General features: G+C 52.2%; 2 protein-coding genes across 6 annotated transcripts in view; both read left to right on the forward strand.

Moving 5' to 3' along the window:
- QRICH1 (glutamine rich 1) overlaps nt 1-12,166 on the forward strand; it is a 34,800-nt gene extending 22,634 nt beyond the window's left edge. For all 4 annotated transcript variants that reach the window (XM_059664790.1, XM_059664788.1, XM_059664787.1 and 1 more), the window contains 7 exons: nt 773-950; nt 1,510-1,664; nt 3,070-3,184; nt 9,014-9,122; nt 9,433-9,584; nt 9,886-9,976; nt 11,253-12,166. In XM_059664790.1, coding sequence (XP_059520773.1) covers nt 773-950; nt 1,510-1,664; nt 3,070-3,184; nt 9,014-9,122; nt 9,433-9,584; nt 9,886-9,976; nt 11,253-11,445 — 993 coding nt within the window. In that variant the 3' untranslated portion in view covers nt 11,446-12,166. The remainder of the gene's footprint in view (nt 1-772; nt 951-1,509; nt 1,665-3,069; nt 3,185-9,013; nt 9,123-9,432; nt 9,585-9,885; nt 9,977-11,252) is intronic.
- A 226-nt stretch (nt 12,167-12,392) lies between these two features.
- IMPDH2 (inosine monophosphate dehydrogenase 2) lies at nt 12,393-17,382 on the forward strand. Of its 2 annotated transcripts, XM_059664795.1 has the most exons (15): nt 12,393-12,583; nt 12,980-13,028; nt 13,232-13,333; nt 13,436-13,510; nt 13,827-14,033; nt 14,808-14,895; nt 14,964-15,163; nt 15,240-15,330; nt 15,418-15,513; nt 15,744-15,815; nt 16,443-16,586; nt 16,672-16,816; nt 16,911-17,054; nt 17,132-17,215; nt 17,307-17,382. In XM_059664795.1, the coding sequence occupies exons 1-15, from the start codon at nt 12,486-12,488 to the stop codon at nt 17,326-17,328; spliced, it is 1,617 nt and encodes a 538-aa protein (XP_059520778.1). In that variant the 5' UTR covers nt 12,393-12,485; the 3' UTR covers nt 17,329-17,382. The 2 variants fall into 2 exon arrangements, with proteins under 2 accessions (XP_059520778.1, XP_059520779.1); XM_059664796.1 differs by lacking the exon at nt 15,744-15,815 and having other exon boundaries at nt 12,394-12,583; nt 17,307-17,380.
- The last annotated feature ends 295 nt before the right edge of the window (nt 17,383-17,677 follow it).

Below are 17,677 nucleotides of genomic sequence, written 5' to 3' on the forward strand. Positions count from 1 at the left end.
TCCTGGTTTCTAGGCCTCATCCTCCGGAAATTCTGTTTCTTTGTTACTAATGTGGTGGCCCCACCCCATCACAAAGAAACAGAATTTCCGGAGGATGAGGCCCAGAAACCAGGATTTTAAAAAGCTTCCCAGGTGAGTCTAATGTGCAGCCCAGGTTGAGAGCCACTGGTATAGAGGATGATTCTTCACGTGGTTGGGCATTGGAATCACCTGGGAAGATTTGAAAATACTGATAGCAGCAGGAGCTCCATTTAGACAAATTAAATCAAAATCTCTGGAGATTAAGGCTTGGGCATGAGTCACTGCTCTGGACACTTGGTACTCAAAGTGTAGTCAGCAGACCAGCTTCCACACCTGGAAGCGTATTAGAAATGCAGTCCTGGCTGGTGTGGCTCAGTGGTTGGAACATCGTGCCATAAACCAAAAGATGACAGGTGGGATTCCCAGTCAGGCACATGCCCAAGTTTCGGGTTTGGTCCCCAGTTAGGGTGCACCCAGGAGGCAACCAGTTGATGTTTCTCTTTCCCTCTCTCTAAAATCAATAAAAACGTGTTTTTTTAAAAAGTACAGCCAGGGCGGAGAATCACGGTACTAGGCTTTGCTATCCCTGGGGTAAGGAGTAGAATTTCAAAGATTCCTGAAAATAGGACAGCATGGAGAAGAGAATTTTTTTATTGAAAGAACTACAAGTAACATTTTCCTGGCAGTTTTGCTGAACTAAAGGCCTGATGCGAAAGAGTATTGACGCATTTTGATGGTTTCTCTCTCATAGGCTCAAACTGTCCAGGTTGCTGAAGTTGAACCACAGTCACAGCCACAGCCTTCCCCGGAACTTCTGCTTCCGAATTCCCTGAAGCCCGAAGAAGGGCTTGAAGTATGGAAAAACTGGGCCCAGACCAAGAACGCTGAGCTAGAGAAGGACGCTCAGAACAGACTGGCACCCATTGGGAGTGAGTGTTTGAGGGGAAAGGGGTGGACTCTGTCTAAAATACAGTGGCACTGAGGCAGCAGGAGGGAGGGGGCAGGAAAGTGGTCCCCTGGCTCTGGGAACCAGGAAGCTCCATCTGAAATAGGATGCTGAGTTCAAGGCAAGCAGCAAGCAGGCCTGAGCAAGGGTTGCGGGGTTTGTGCAGGACTAGGCATTTCTGTATACATGGATTTCTGGAGTTGATCTAGATCTGGGCAGGGCAGTTTCTGGGAGAAGATAGAAACCAGTGAGTGTGTTCAAAGCCCTTCTTCCTTGGCCTCATGCTTATCTACATCCTAGCATTGTGAGGGGGCTCTCTCCTCTCATGGCCCTAATAAAAATGTTCAGGAGACGTGAAATGGGAAGGGAACCCTTGGTCCAGTAGAACATAGAGGTTGTTGCCTTAGGCCAGACACAGTGACCGTTTCCCTGCCAGCACTGATGGGGCGGCATTCGCTCTGAGCTGACTTCAGGGACGTGAGTGACCAATAAGAGATGACTGTTGCCAGGACTCCCATTCACCTTTGGGGTTTGTGTTGTAGGGCGCCAGCTTCTTCGATTCCAGGAAGATCTCATCTCTTCTGCGGTGGCCGAGCTGAATTACGGGCTCTGTCTCATGACCCGGGAAGCTCGGAATGGAGAAGGTGAACCCTATGATCCAGATGTGCTCTACTATATCTTCCTGTGCATCCAGAAGGTAGGAAACGGCTTCCCAGGGACGCGTCTGAGCTGTGTTCCCGTCAGCTATTTACTGGATATTCAAATTAGTAAAATGACAAGCGAGGAGTTACAATTAGGACTTTCTCTTTTAATGAGTTTTTAAGTAGTTTCTTTTTTCAGTTGCAAAAGATCTACATGTTCACTTTAGAAAATAAACATCGTTCATAACCCTGCCTGCCAGCTAGAGAAGCTCCTGTTGGAATATTTTGTGTAGTGGCTCTCCCTTCAGGGGGCGTGCCTGTGCCTTTCCTTCCCCTCCCTCACTCCCTCCCCCCCCAGCCCCAGCTCCCGAGCTCTTCATTCATCTCTAGAACTTGTTTGCTAAGCCCATCTTCTAGGAATTACTTTTTCTACCTCTATAATTTACCCTAAAATGTTCTCTTACCAAATAAATAAATAAATGTACTCATATTATATTTATTATATAGAAACAAACAGCCCAGCTAGTGTTGCTCAGTGGTTGAGAGCCGACCTATGAACCAGGAGGTCATGGTTTGATTCCGGGTCAGGGCCCATGCCCAGGTTGTAGGCGCAAACCCTGGTGGTGGGGCAGTGGGCGACAGCCAAATGATGATTCTCTCTCATCATTGATGTTTCTATTTCTCTCTCTCCCCCTCTCCCTTCCTCTCTCTGAGATCATTTTTTTAAGGCATATTTAAAAAAAAAAAAAAAAGAAAGAACAAAGAAAACTACACATAAATATTTGGAATATTACCTAAGCTTTTTTAGTTTAGGTATTTGTTTTTTAATGTTTTATTGATTCTAGGTTTCAGGACATCTGAGGTGAAGCGTGGCAGAGATGTAGCACAGGCTGGCAGTTGGGAGGCTGAGGAGGGTGTCGTAGTGTCCGAATGCTCTTGTGGAAACCCCGTGCTGGTGGCACTCACCTGTTGCCGGGCCTGAGAGGAGTCTGCCTCTAAGTGGTTCTCTTTCTTCCTGGCCACTCAGGGTACTGGGGGAATTGCTGCCCCCGCTTTCTCATGCCCAGTGCTCCCCAGCCCTGGAAGACTGGCTCAGTCATCTCCGTTTACAGACAAGGAAACTGAGCCCCCACAGTTAGAAGACTCACATGAGCTATTTGACTGACACCGTAGCCAATAGGAGGCTGGCCCCAGAGCCTGCACCATGTTTTTGCTGCCATAAGAGCCTTGCCTGGGTGAAATCGCATTCACAGAGTGTGCCCAAGTGCGTGAGACCTGGTTCACATGATCCAGCGTGTCCTGTGGCTGAGTCACGTTGTGGCCGGTTTTGACCGGGTATGGAGGTTTATTAAGGGGGGTGGGTAGGCAGAGGTGAGAGTACCTGGTAAAGGAACGTGTGTTTCCCCTGCAAGTCTTACTCAAGAGACTACCAACAACTTTTCTTGATTGTTTTTCTTTTAGTATCTTTTTGAAAATGGACGGGTTGATGACATTTTCTCAGATCTTTATTACGTTCGATTCACGGAATGGCTACATGAAGTTCTGAAGGACGTTCAGCCCCGAGTCACTCCACTGGGTAAGCTCTTCCTAGTACTTGGGTGTCTTTCCCACCTGGTTTAAGAAGGATCGGCTGCTTGTGTGCCTGGCTCTACAGCACGGGGGTGAGGGGGCTGTCCACCCTGGGCATCAGCATCGGCCTTTGCTGATTGCCCTGCTGTGGCAGGGGCACTGCTCACCAGGCACAGGACCAGCTGGTCCCAGTGTGGCAAGAACAGGGCCAAGCGGAGTGTGGGGTACTCTTTTTTTTCCTATTAAAATTAGAATCATTGCAAAAAATAAGAATTATTAACTGTTTTATCTGTAGGTTGCTCATGTTACATATGTTTTATGTATACAGAGTGGGACCAAAGAAGGTTTACACTTGTTTATGTGGAAAATAATTCAATAATCCTAGCTAATGAAGAGGGAATATGCTAACTGACCCTCACGCTGTCGCAAAGATGGCAGCGCCCACAGCCAATAAGGAGGGAATATGCTAATTGACTGCCATGCACTCAAAGATGGTGGCGCCCACAGCCAATAAGGAGGGAATATGCTAATTGACTGCCATGCACTCAGAGATGGCAGCGCCCACAGCCACAAGATGGCGGTGCCCAGTCCCCTCGGCCCTGCTGGGGTGGCAGGCGCACAGCAAGGCCGGGCCCACCCCTGCTGTGCGCTCATCTCCGGAGACCCCCAGTCCCCTGAGCCCCCCAGCCGCCCATGGCCACCGGAGGCTCAGGTAACCAGGGCCGGCCGAGGCTGCTGCCGGCAGTGGGAGCAGCAGCGGTGTGATGGGGGCATTGCCTTCCCCTGATCGCCGGGTCATCTCCCGCCCTTGAGGGCTCCCGGACTGTGAGAGGGCGCAGGCCAGGCTAAGGGACTCCCCCTCCAGTGCACGAATTTTATTATTATTTATTTATTTATTTTACAGTGCACGGATTTTAATGCACTGGACCTCTAGTTAATAAATAGAATAATACAAGAAAAGACTGTTTCAAGTCCTCAAAACGATAAACCTACTTTTGCTCCGCCCTGTATAGAACACAATTGTTGATTTACCTACAGGTAACTTCCTGGGTAGTGTGTCATAGCGGAAAGAACATGAGTTTTGCAGTAGAATGTCTGAGGTGGTTTGGTTTTGTTTTGTTTTAAGAAACTTTATTTTTATTTATTTTTTGTTAATCCTTACCCGAGGGTATTTTTCCATTGATTTTTTAGTGAGAATGGAAGGTAGAGGGGGAAATAGAGAGGGAAACATCAATGTGAGAGAGACACATGGATTGGTTGCCCCCAGCATGGGCTCGACCAGGGCCAGGAATCAAGCCTGCAACCGAGGGACGTGCCCTTGACTGGAATCAAATCCGAGACCCTTCTGTCCATGGGCTGATGCGCTACCCACTGAGCAAAACCAGCTCGAGCTAATAAAATTTATTTTTTAGAGCAGTTTTAGGTTTACAGAAAAATTAAGCAGGAGGTACAGAGAATTCCCATATATCCCCCATACAGTGTTTCCCCAATTATTATCTTGTATTAGTGTGGTATACTTGTTAAAATTGATGAACCAGTATTGATACATTATTAATTAAATGCCTGTAGTTTACATTAGGGTTCACTCCTTGTGTTGTGCATACTGTGGGTTTTGAGAAATGTATAATGGCATGTGTCTGCAGTTACTGTATCATACAGAAGTTTCACTGCCTTAAAATCCCCATGTTCCACCTAGTTATCCCTCCCTGCCTCCCGTAGAATTTCTGGCAACCAGTGGTCTTTCTACTATCTCCATAGTTTTTGCCATTTTCAGAATGTCATATAGTTGGAATAATTTATTTTGTGGCCTTTTCAGATTTTTTTTTCACTTAGCAGTATGCGTTAATGTCTGTGTGTGTCTTTGTGGCTTGATAGCTCATTTCCTTTTATTGCTGATAATATTCTATTGCATGGATGTACCACAGTTTGTTTATCCATTCACCTATGGAATAACTTCCAATTTTGGCAATTATGAATAAAGCTGCTATAAACATTTTGTGCAGGTTTTTGATGAAAGAACAGGCAGGCAGATCAATGAAACAGAACAGAGAGCCCAGAAATAGAGCCACAAAAATATAACCAACTTACCTTTGTCAAGGGAACAAAGGGAGTTTAGTGAAGAAAGGATAGATAGTCTTTTCAACAGGCTCTAGAACTGGACATCCACATGCAAAACATCAGTCTAGACACAGACCTTACACCGTTCACAAAACTAACTCCAGATGGATCACAGACCAAAATGTAGAATGCAAAATTATTAAAGTCCTCCTAGAGATAACATAGAAAATCTAGGTGACCTTGGGTTTGATGATGACTTTTTATATACACCTAGAGGCCCGGTGCACGGATTTGTGCACTGGTGGGGTCCCTTGGCCTGGCCTGCGGGGATCAGCCGAAACCAGCAGTCTGACATCCCCAGAGGGGCCCCACTGGTGCACAGATTCGTTAACCAGGCCTCTAGGATGCATATAAGATCTTTGGTTAATCTCTTCCTGCCCTCCCCCCTTCCCTCTGAGATTCATCAGTCTATTCCATGTTTCCATGCCTGTGGTATCCGCTCCTGCGTTGAGCATCTGGCCCCTGGTCGTCGATCAGCTGGTCACTTAGGCTTTTATATATAGAGAAGATACCAAAAGCTCTATAATCCATGAAAGAAAAAATTGATATGTTGTATTTTATTCAAATTAAAAACTTCTGCTCTGTGAAACAGTTAAGAGAATGAAAAAAAAACGAGCCACAAACTGGAAGAAAATCTTTGAAAAACACATATCCAATGAAGGACTGGTATCCAAAATATACAAAGAACTCTTAACACTCAACGATGTATAATGTGGCTTGATAGCTCATTTCCTTTTATTGCTGATAATATCCCATTGTATGGATGTACCACAGTTTGTCTATCCATTCACCTATGGAATAACTTCCAACAAACACCCTGAGTAACAAATGGGCAAAAGATCTGAACAGATGCCTCCCTAGAGAAGGCACACAGGTGGTAGACACGTGCACGAAAGGATGCTTATTACATGTCACCAGGAAGTTGCAATTTTATAAAAGAACGAGAGGCCACTCTATCACTGTGACGAAGGCTGAAACCCTCACTGGCAGCACCAGATGGCGCCAGGGAGCACCCACTTTGGTTTGGAAGACAGTTTGGCATTTTCATAAAAAAGTAAACATTTTTTGCCTTATGATCCAGCAGGCACGCTCCTTGGGGTTTGCGTTGAAAACAGTCTGGTTAACCTCGATCACCACTACGAGTTCGTTACATGCTTAACCTTAAAAAAATTACTGGTTATATATTTTTGAGTCTGTGCCAGGCAGTATTCCAGTTACGTAGATAATAATATTGCAGTGAACAAAATGGACCTTCCAGTCTAACGGCGAGACAGTAAGTCACCAAATTATTTGTGAAGAACAAAGCACAAGGGAATGGAAGTGTTGGGGCGTTAGGAGGGAGGCCTCTCTGTCGTTAGAACAGAGACCGGTAAGTGAATCCATGACTCACGCTTCATGATTTGCAGATTTTTAAGGCAAGTGTAGCTGTGTAGAATCCGCTTTTTAAGGCTTTTTATTGTGGAATTTCCAGCACATATAAAAGTAAACAAGAGATTAATGACACTCCCATGTACCTACTGTCTGTTCATGGCAAGTCTCATTTCATGTATACACTACTTATTCCCCCTCCCATATTATTTTGAAGTAAGTCCCAGACACTTTATTCATAAATATTTTAGTATGTATTATTGACCTACCACAATGCCGTTATCATACCTTTTAGAAAAAAAGATAATTCCGTAATGTCATGAAAATCTACCCTCTTTGAATTTCTAATGTCATAATTTTGTTTAAGTCAAGGTATAAATTCCACACATTGAAATTTCTGGGTATACCTTTTAATGGTTAGTTTTAATGTTTAATTTCCCCCTTGTTTTTTTTCTTGCACTTTATGGAAGAAATTAGCCTTTTAAATTGTCACATCGTTTACTTTTTGCTGATTACACCCCCGTGGTGTGGTTTGACTTATTCTTCTCTTCCCAGTATTTACAGTTAATAGGTAGTTGCATGTAAAGACTTAACTGATCAGGCTTTGTTCTTCTGTGTGTGTTTTCCTTTTTGGCAAGGTCACATCATAGATGAGTTATTTATTTTCATCAGATGCCCTTAATGTCTGTATCCATTCATTAGTTGCAAAAGGTGGTATTATAATGTTATTACTTCTTCATTATTAGCTGAAAAACAGAGAAACTTTTCCTTGCCAACCTCTTGAAGTCCTGGCGATGTAAACTATAGAAAAGGGAGGATCAGGGCTTGTTTGTTCTCCTGTTGAGCAGTTTTCACAGGACGGACTTGGTTCACCAGCTTCCCTCAAGTGAAACCAAGTAGCTGTGTGGTTTTTTGTTTGTTTCTAAGTATCATCATGAACTAGTGACTGTGAGCATGTTTTATGATTCAGTCCATTGCAGTTACCTTTCCGCCCCCTCCCAGTCGTGCAAACTGACCCATCTTTGATCACTTGGAGTTTCTTTAAATTAGCCCTTAAGTTCTTCTGACACAATCCTGCTTCCATGATTTCTGGTGTGCCAACATGCTTCGGGCTCATCTCGGAATTCCTGTCCCAGTGTGGCATCAGTCTGTTCTCCGGGGACCCTGATGTGTTCAGTGGTAAATGGTATTTCAGCACCAAACCAAGATCTGATGCCAGGTGTGCTCATTGCTCCCGGGCTGGTCATTGTTTCTAGGTCTGTGAAGTGGGCAGAACCAAAAATATTAAAGACAAAATCGATCATTTTGATCCTTGTAGTTCAGAATCGGGACTCGGAGGCTTTTCTGTGATGGCTCTGCCTGTCACCCTTCTCCCACGCCAGGAGTCTCCCTAAGGCTCAGGCGTCGTTGTGTTGCTAAAGAAGCAGTTAAAGCTGGGGACGTGACACCAGGTGGCACAGTGAACCCCGAGAAAACAGTGTGTGCAGGTGTGCCCGGGACCGCCTAGGGCCGGCCTTCTCTGGGGACGACTGTCTTCTGCCACCCACCCTGCGCCAGACACGTCTGAGAGCAGGGAAGGTGAGGTCATTGTCACTAGACCACAGCATACAAGAGTGGAGGCAGCGCCCTGCAGAGACGGACGTGCACTGGTGGAGTCAGGGCCAGCCAGCTGTGGCGAGAGCAGAGGAGAGAAATGTATTGGGCAGAATATTTCTCCCCTCTTCTGCGAAGTGGCACTGGCCCACAGACACTTGCACACTGACTACGGAATGAACATATGAAGGGGTTTGGTGATCAAACTCCTGGCCTCGGTCCCTGCCCAGCTCTCAACTTGCTTATGACCAGGGTCTTACAGGAACGCCTGCCCTGTGGGGGACGCCTGCACTGAATGGCAGTCTCCCCTTTACCTGAGAGGGGTTGCAAATGGCTTCTTTTCTAAGGTGTAGCAAGGGCAAGCAGGCCTGCATACCTGTGCTTTGGGCCCTGAGCACATTTGAAATTGTGGTGAAAGCTCTGCCTTCTTTCTGGAGAAGTGGAGAAGTACGCCCGTATGCAGAGTAGGTCACAGTTTGGCGTTTCACTTTCCCCGAGGCCTATCTTTTTGTTTCATGGTGAAAGGAAAAACTGACATCCAGTAAGAGCACTCAAGAGGAGGGCAGTGGTTCTCAACGTGTGGTCTTAGGAAATGGTTAGAAACGCACGTTATCAGGCCCCACCCCAGAAATCTGTGTTGGGCCCAAACCGTTTGTGTTTTAAAAGCTTCCAAGGTGACTGTGCCTCCCAGGAAGGGTCCTCCTGCTAACCGTCCGTCCTGCCAGCCCTGGTTGCAGCAGCGCTCTGTTCCTCCTAGGCTATGTGCTGCCCAGCCACGTGACCGAGGAGATGCTGTGGGAGTGCAAACAGCTCGGGGCTCACTCCCCTTCCACCCTGCTGACCACCCTCATGTTCTTTAACACCAAGTAAGTGTTCTAGAGGCTCCGTACTTAGCCACTGCCAGCAGCTGCCCAGCGAAGAGGGTGCAAACTCTCCAGGCCGACTTTGAGTTCTTTGACACACATTTGAGAGCCTTTGGGCTACTGAAAGCAGGCAGCCTCGCCAGACCCCAGCACCAGTCCTGATGTGACTTCTCCACGGACAGTGTGTGTGGGTGGGGCTTGCCCATGTCCTGGGAGTGGGGGTCCTGGCTCTTCTAAAGCACTGATGGCAGAGGGTAAGTCACGGTCTCCTCCTGGCACCCTCCCTTCTGCCTGGCTTTCACTTGCGGTGTAGGTACTTCCTGTTGAAGACGGTGGACCAGCACATGAAGCTGGCCTTCTCCAAGGTCTTGCGACAGACAAAGAAGAACCCCTCCAACCCTAAGGACAAAAGCACGAGTATTCGGTACCTGAAGGCACTTGGGATACACCAGACGGGCCAGAAAGGTAGGGAAGGGGGCAAGGCCTGCAGAAACGGTGCTCCTCGTCCTGCCATGCTCTGTGCCAAGGGGCTAGTGATGAGTTGGGGCTGGGACTTGCTGGATAGCGATTCTCCATTCCTTTCTCCTCAGCCAGAAACGTCAGACTCTTGAAGAAGCAGAGATGACCCAGAAAAGATAGCTGTCTTTTCCTTTCATAGTCACCGCCCATTCCTCACACCCTTTCTCCTTCCAATATGTCCTAGTTGGGATGCTGGGCCTGAGCTAACATAGTCTGATGCCATGTCTGTGGTTGGTGTCTTTTGTAGTTACAGATGACATGTATGCAGAACAGACGGAAAATCCTGAGAATCCACTGAGATGTCCCATCAAGCTGTACGATTTCTACCTCTTTAAATGGTGAGGGGGTTTCCTTCTAAGCAGGTGCCTGTGTGCAGAGGCATTCTCTAGTCCCCAGCTAGAAGAGAAACACACTGCAGGAAAGCTGGGCACAGAAGCAGACTGACTGCTTTCCCCACAGCACATGATGTGCTGAGCACTGGGCTCCTAAAGGGGTCCCTGCCCCTGAGGACCCCTTTCCTGGAGAGGAGAGGAAGGGAAAGGGAGGCGGTACAGACAGGCTGCCTCCATCGCACGGTGAGCATCTCTGGGGCTTGACCTTTGGTCATTGCGGCCATCCATCTAAGGGGGACTCCTTTCCCTGGCTTTGTGCTCTGCTGCGCCTGGCGTTGGGCTGTCATACTCCCAGCAATGTCAGAATGATCTTTCTACGTTGAAGGTCTTGTGTGATTTAAACCTGCCGTGGTTTTCTTCGCTTTACAAAGACAGGATCCTAACGTGGCCAAGAGGCCCTTCATTCCCTCCCCTTTGCTGACCTTTGATCCAGCCAGCTCTGGCTTTCTGGCCACACTGGCTCCTCTCCACTGTGGACACCGTGCTTTCCCTTTCTCGAGGCCTCGGCCCAGGTTTTTTCCCTGTTGGGCAACCCCACGCCGCCCCACCCCACCCAGTTAGCAGTCAGCTCCTGCCCACCTATTCTCAAGCACCTGATGGGGGAAGCATTTCACACCCTACCTGTGCCCTCAGGTGCTCCATCTGTCGCACTGTGTGTCCTGGGTGTGTCTGAGTGTTTAACTTCTGTCTGCCTCTCCCCGTATCTGTCAGCCCCAGAAGGGAGGCCCTGTTGGGTCTTACTCATTTCCTTACCATCAGCACCTAAGGCAGGACTGACAAACAGGAGCCCTTGGTAACCCTGAGTGGGTGGATGAAGAGCTGAGGGGATGGTGTGTGCTACGCACTTGAGAGAGGCACAGCACAGCACTGAGGGTGGGGGGCCCAGGTTGAGTTCCTCAGAGCAGGAATTCTCAGGACTGGGTGCAGGAAGCAACCTGAGCAAAGACTTGGAAGACAGCCCTGGGCGGTAAAGCTCACTCCAAGTCGGACATGATTGGACTGGAGTAGGTGAGCCCGGGAGCCCCAGGTCCGCGGAATCAGCTGGCATCTGAGGGCGGCACAGCAGAAGCAGCTGCCCTGGCACCCGAGGCTGTGTGTGTGGCTGTGCCACCATCCCTCCAGAGCAGCTGCCTTCCCAACTTTTGCAGATGTCTGTCTGGGAGTTTCAGGCGGGAGGGTTGAGATTGTGGTTTTAACCAGCTTTTACTGACATATTCTTCAGTCCCCAGAGTGTGAAAGGCCGGAATGACACCTTTTACCTGACGCCGGAGCCAGTGGTGGCCCCCAACAGCCCAATCTGGTACTCGGTTCAGCCTATCAGCAGAGAGCAGATGGGACAGATGCTGACTCGGATCCTGGTGATACGGGAAATTCAGGAGGCCATTGCAGTGGCCAACGCAAGCACCATGCACTGAACTCCCTTAGCCATGGTGCTAGGGAGAGCAGCCAGGAAGAAACGGACAGACTTTCACACTAAAGAAGAGGCCTCCCTTTTTTCTTTCTTTTTTTATTGGTGTAGCTACGAAGCCTTTCCGACTGCTTCTGTTTAAAATGTAAAAGGAAACTGCCCCTTGTGCATCTTCATAAACCTGCTGCAGCAGATGCTCAGCCACGGGCTCCGGCCCCGAGAGCCAGGTGTCCTGCAACGTTGCTGGCTGCTTTCTCTCGTCTGGGGCCGGGGAAAGGGCTTGGACTGTTGGAGAAATGTGGCCCCTTCCCTTCCTCCAGGAAGACGGGATTCATGGCGGGTGGACCCTGCAGGCACTCGCCCCAGCTGGCTCCGCTCTGCCGGCCACTTCGCTGGCCACAGGGGACCGGTCTTTTCTTTTATGCTCAGACATAAACTTAGCATCTTAATGGAAAGAGAATGGGGGGAACTTCAATTATGATTTATTAAAGACAGTTTATATTACACCCTCCTTTATGACAAGTGACATTTTAGATGTTAAAATAAACTCTACCATGCCCTTTTTTTTTTTTTTTTGGCCCAACATTGAGGCCTTAAACCTGAGGCCACTGTGCCTGATGGAATTCTTGTAACATACACTTGTGTATCATATAAAGATACCACTCTGTTTCTCTTATGTATTCTTAATCTAGCTGTTTATTAAGAATGACAAGCACGTCTTTTCAACACGCTGGTGCACAATGCCTCTTTATTTGGGCGGAGACGGGCGGAGCAGCGGAAGCAAAGCCGCGCCTGCTCGCTGAACGGCCGGGGCTGTGCGGGGGGAGGGGGCGGGACAGGGACGCCACAGCCCAATGGCTGTGCGCGAGTCCGTGCTCTGCGCATGCGCTGTCCCGCCCAGGGGGCGTGCCGGCTCCACCCGCGCGCCGCGTCCTGACGTCACGACGCACAGGGCGCACTGACGTCAGCCGCGGGTGTATATTGGCGCGGCCCTGACGCCAGCAGGCTCTGCGGCGTGCTTCTCGGGCACTCGCGCGTTCCCCCGCCATGGCCGACTACCTGATCAGCGGGGGCACGTCCTACGTGCCTGACGACGGGCTCACGGCGCAGCAGCTGTTCAACTGCGGGGACGGCCTCACCTACAAGTGCGGGCCTCGCGGGCTCTGGGCGAGGGGAGGGCTGGGGGCCTGCTGGCTGCATGGGGCCGCCTGTGGGGGCAGGTTCCGGGAATCCCCACCCGGCCCTGGGGCTCCGTTGACAGTGAAGCGGGTGGATGGGGCGGCACTGGCAGTGCTGGGGTTTCAGACTGGGAACGCCGTTCTCCGGGCACGTGGAGTGGCCGGGGCCGGGGCCGGGGCCGGGGCCGGTGACAGCCAGCGGCAGAGAAGGCCCCGTCGCGCTCCACCTGCGCTCTGCCCCGCCCGGGGCGCCTGGGCCCGGGCGGTGCCCTCCGCCCCAGTGCCTTTGAGATGGTCTGTGGGATGGAGCCTCCGGTTGCACCGAGCCTGAGCCTCACTCCCGATTCGCTCCCGCTCTCCTAGTGACTTTCTCATTCTCCCCGGATACATCGACTTCACCGCAGACCAGGTGGTGAGTACGGCCAGGAACTGGGTCCTTCGCGTTCAGGCCGCGTGAGGGGCCGCCGTGCCTTGTCTGCCTCCCCAGGTCGGGCTCTGGGGCTTCTGGGGAGGGCCTTAGCATGCAGGTCGTGCCGGTCCTGTTTTGTGGGAGACGGGGCACCGTCGTGAGCTGTGTGGACTGTTTTCTCACATCCGCTGGCCTTGTGTCCTCAGGACCTGACCTCTGCTCTGACCAAAAAGATCACCCTGAAGACCCCCCTGGTGTCCTCCCCCATGGACACGGTCACGGAAGCGGGGATGGCCATCGCAATGGCGGTGAGCACCGTGGGGCGGAAGGGCGGAAGCAGGGGCTCTTCCCCAAAGGCATGGTCATGCCGCTCCTATTGTCAATTTTCCTGTCATTTTCTAATTCTACAGCTGACAGGTGGCATTGGCTTCATCCACCACAACTGCACACCTGAATTCCAGGCCAACGAAGTTCGGAAAGTGAAGGTCAGAAGGACAAGGATCATGGGCAAGAGCCCCTGGGAATTGCGCTGAGGTGGGGGGGTCTGTTTGGGTCCTAAGGACCCTTTTCCCACCGTGGAGCTGAGTTCCTGAGCATAGGAGCCGGGGGTGGGTCTTAAGGCAGCAGAAGAGGACCAAGTGAACAGCACCTACACCCCCGCCCCCGTCTCCTGTCCCTGGGGGTGAGGTGTCGCTTTGGTTTGGTCCCGTGGCACTGCCAAAGGGAGAGTTGGCACAAACTTTTCTTCAGACCAAGAGCCGATGAAGGTGATTCAGAAATGCCCATTCTCGTCTCTTCCAGAAATACGAGCAGGGCTTCATCACAGACCCCGTGGTGCTCAGCCCCAAGGACCGAGTGCGGGATGTGTTTGAAGCCAAGGCCCGCCACGGCTTCTGCGGCATCCCCATCACCGACACGGGCCGGATGGGCAGCCGCCTGGTGGGCATCATCTCCTCGCGGGACATTGACTTCCTCAAGGAGGAGGAGCACGACCGGTTTTTGGAAGAGGTGGGCGCGCCGGCCACGCCACGTTCCGGCAGCCAGACTAGGACAGGAGCCTCTTTGCTTCGTGGCATCTCTGATGGTCTCTACGGTCCAGGAAAGACGAGTGCCTGGCCAAGTTTCTGATCCTTCCATAGAGTTCCACCACCCCCACCCCCTACACACACACACTGGAGGCCTCGGTCTGCCCAGATGTTTGCCAGCATGCATCTGTGTTCTTCCAACCCCAGGGGGAAGCAGTGCTCAGGGACCAACTCAGCCTCCTCTTCTAATTTTCTTGTCATTGGTCTGGTGTGGCCCTTCTTTCTCCTAACAGTGTAACAGGCTACTCTACATACCATAGTGCCATGTGTGTGTGTATATATATATATGTATATGTACATATATATATATAAAATAAATATATATATTTTATTAATTTCAGAGAAGGGAGGGAGAGAAAGATAGAAACATCAATGAGAGCCCATCATTGGTCGCCTGCCTCCTGAACGCTCCCTACTGGGAATCAAGCCTGCAACCTGGGCAGTGCCCTTAAGTGGAATTGAACCTGGGACCCTTCAGTCTGCAGGCCGACGCCCTATCTACTGAGCCAAACTGGCTAGGGCCATAGTGTCCTTCCTACTCAGTTCTCATGCTCCCCACTAGACTGCTGCAGACCTGCTGGGTTCGCTGGAGGGGGTGGTTTGGGTAGTGAGTGAACGTGGTGGTCTGAGTCAAGGGCAGGCCCTGTGGGGGGTCTGGCCTTCAGCTGGCCTACCTCACAGCTCCCCTCCCTTTCAGATCATGACGAAGAGGGAGGACCTGGTGGTCGCCCCTGCAGGCATCACGCTGAAGGAAGCAAATGAAATCTTGCAGCGCAGCAAGAAGGGTGAGTCCGGAGGCAGGAGGGCCCTGTCCCGCAGCACCAGGGTCCTGACGCGCGTCCTGTGCCCTCAGGGAAGCTGCCCATCGTCAATGAAGACGACGAGCTGGTGGCCATCATTGCCCGGACCGACCTGAAGAAGAACCGCGACTACCCACTCGCCTCCAAAGACGCCAAGAAGCAGCTGCTGTGTGGGGCGGCCATTGGCACCCATGAAGACGACAAGTACCGGCTGGACTTGCTGGCCCAGGCCGGCGTGGACGTGGTCGTTTTGGTGAGCTGCCGGCCCGGCAGGATGGGGCGGGAGGGGCTGCCGTTGCGCGGTCTCACGGGCCCTTCCTCCGTTCCAGGACTCCTCGCAGGGGAACTCCATCTTCCAGATGAACATGATCAAGTACATCAAAGAGAAATACGCGAGCCTCCAGGTCATCGGAGGCAATGGTGAGGCCCATGGCGCTGAGGACGCGGGCGAGCAGGGGAGCGAGGCTCCCACCTAGACCTCCCCTGAGCCCCCGTTCCCCATTGCAGTGGTCACCGCGGCTCAGGCCAAGAATCTCATCGATGCGGGTGTGGACGCCCTGCGGGTGGGCATGGGCAGTGGCTCCATCTGCATCACCCAGGAAGGTAAGATGCTCTGGCCGGACCCTCAGCTCCACAGGCCTGGAGCCAAGTGCTCTCAAGGGCACTAGTGAGTCCTTGGTAGGGGCAGCCCCAGGGCCAGCAGGCCCCTTGGAGGGGTGACATGCTGGCAGCCAGACGAGCTCTCGTCTTTCGTTCCCATTCCCCCGCCTAGCCTGGCCTCCTTGCTCCTGCTCTGCGCCCTCTCTAAACTCTGGTCTGTTTGTTTCATTTAGCAGCTCCCAAGATCCCTCCAGACATAAAGTCCCACAGCCCCAAATGCCCTTCTACTGTCACGGGCTGCTATAGTAAGTCCGGCCCGGCCCACTGGCCCGGCCCAGCTGCCCACTGCCCGGCTGCTTGGTTGACTGTAGCTGTAGCTCCCGGGGTTTGTGATGCTGACGGGGTGGGCTGGGCAGACTGAATGACAGACCATGGTTTTGGGGGGCTACTCAAAACCCAGCCCCTCATTCCCAGGGTGCTTACAGGACAGGCCCTCTCCCCAGCAGGCCGTTCTGCCCACAGGTGCAGTCGGGCACAGCTCAGGGACCAGCTCGAGCACCCCCTTTCCACGCGACCGCCCCTCTCTTGCCTGAGCTGCCCACTGTAGGGAGGGAGGGCGGCCTCGGTACTAACTGCACAGTGACCCTGCCCACCGGGTGCCAGGTGGGCGGGGCTTTCCCGGCTGCTGACTGCATGTACCTGAGGCCGCCCTGGCCATGCACAGTGCACGTGCACACGGGTGAGTGGTGGCCACCACAGCTGTTTGTATTGTTTGAAACAGGTGCAGCCGCCCCAGACGTGACTTGTCCTCACCCAGGCTGCAGTCCTGGTGCAGGTGTAGCCGAAAGCTGCTGGCCGCTGCTGTGGCCACAGGACCCCTTGCCTGTCCCCACCAACTCCACCTGCCCATCTGTTCCTCCATCTTTTCACAGTGCTGGCCTGTGGGCGGCCCCAAGCCACGGCAGTGTACAAGGTGTCCGAGTACGCGCGGCGCTTCGGCGTTCCCGTCATCGCTGATGGAGGAATCCAGAATGTGGGCCACATCGCCAAAGCCTTGGCCCTCGGGGCCTCCACAGGTGAGGCCCAGCACCTCAGAAAGCCTGATGGGACCCCTTGCCCAGGGCCAGGCAGGGCTGCCCCCAACACTCCCTCTCTCCCTAGTGATGATGGGCTCCCTCCTGGCCGCTACCACCGAGGCCCCTGGTGAGTACTTCTTCTCCGATGGGATCCGGCTAAAGAAGTACCGCGGTATGGGCTCTCTCGACGCCATGGACAAGCATCTCAGCAGCCAGAACCGCTATTTCAGGTGGGACAGGAAGGTCAGTTACCTTCTGCCACCCCTGCACTGGCAGCTTCATCTGTGCTTTGACCTTGACCCTGTCTCTTGCCTCTCACTGCAGTGAAGCTGACAAAATCAAGGTGGCCCAGGGGGTGTCTGGGGCGGTGCAGGACAAAGGGTCCATCCACAAGTTTGTCCCCTACCTGATCGCCGGCATCCAACACTCCTGCCAGGACATTGGTGCCAAGAGTTTGACCCAAGTCAGGTGAGCTGGGGAGCTTGTACGTGGGCAGAGAGGCTGCCCCAAGGCCGGCTGCCCACAGCTGCCCCCTGCCCTTCCAGAGCCATGATGTACTCTGGGGAGCTCAAGTTCGAGAAGAGAACGTCCTCCGCTCAGGTGGAAGGTGGTGTCCACAGCCTCCATTCGTAAGTGACCCACCCGTTCCCACCCACCCTAGGGGTGGAGGTCCCTGCTCTGCCTGCCGCCCTCACCTCACAGCTGGTCCTCTGTCTACAGGTATGAGAAGCGGCTTTTCTGAAAAGGGATTCCAGCATAGTTCCTTGGTTTTTCAATAAAAAATTGAAAAAAGTGATGCCTGGTCTTTGAGGTCAGCAGGCAGGTGGGGCTCCGCCGCTGCGAGCGTTGCACAAGCACGAAACACAGCACCCGGGTCCCAGGGGGAGCCTCAGCCCTGGGGTCGGGGTGGCTCCAGGGACGCGGAGGGGGCAGATCAAAACGTCCCTCCTGAGGCAGCTCACAAGCCAGCCCTGAGCAGCCACGGCTCCGGAGGGTCCAGGGTTCGAGTTCAGAGAGACTCGCTGCTTCGGGGTCAGGTCCACGGGCTTGGGACCAGCACCACAGAGCCTTCTGGCCCAAAGCTTGGCCAC

Source organism: Myotis daubentonii, chromosome 14 (genome assembly GCF_963259705.1).
Source record: "Myotis daubentonii chromosome 14, mMyoDau2.1, whole genome shotgun sequence".
NCBI lineage: Eukaryota > Metazoa > Chordata > Mammalia > Chiroptera > Vespertilionidae > Myotis > Myotis daubentonii.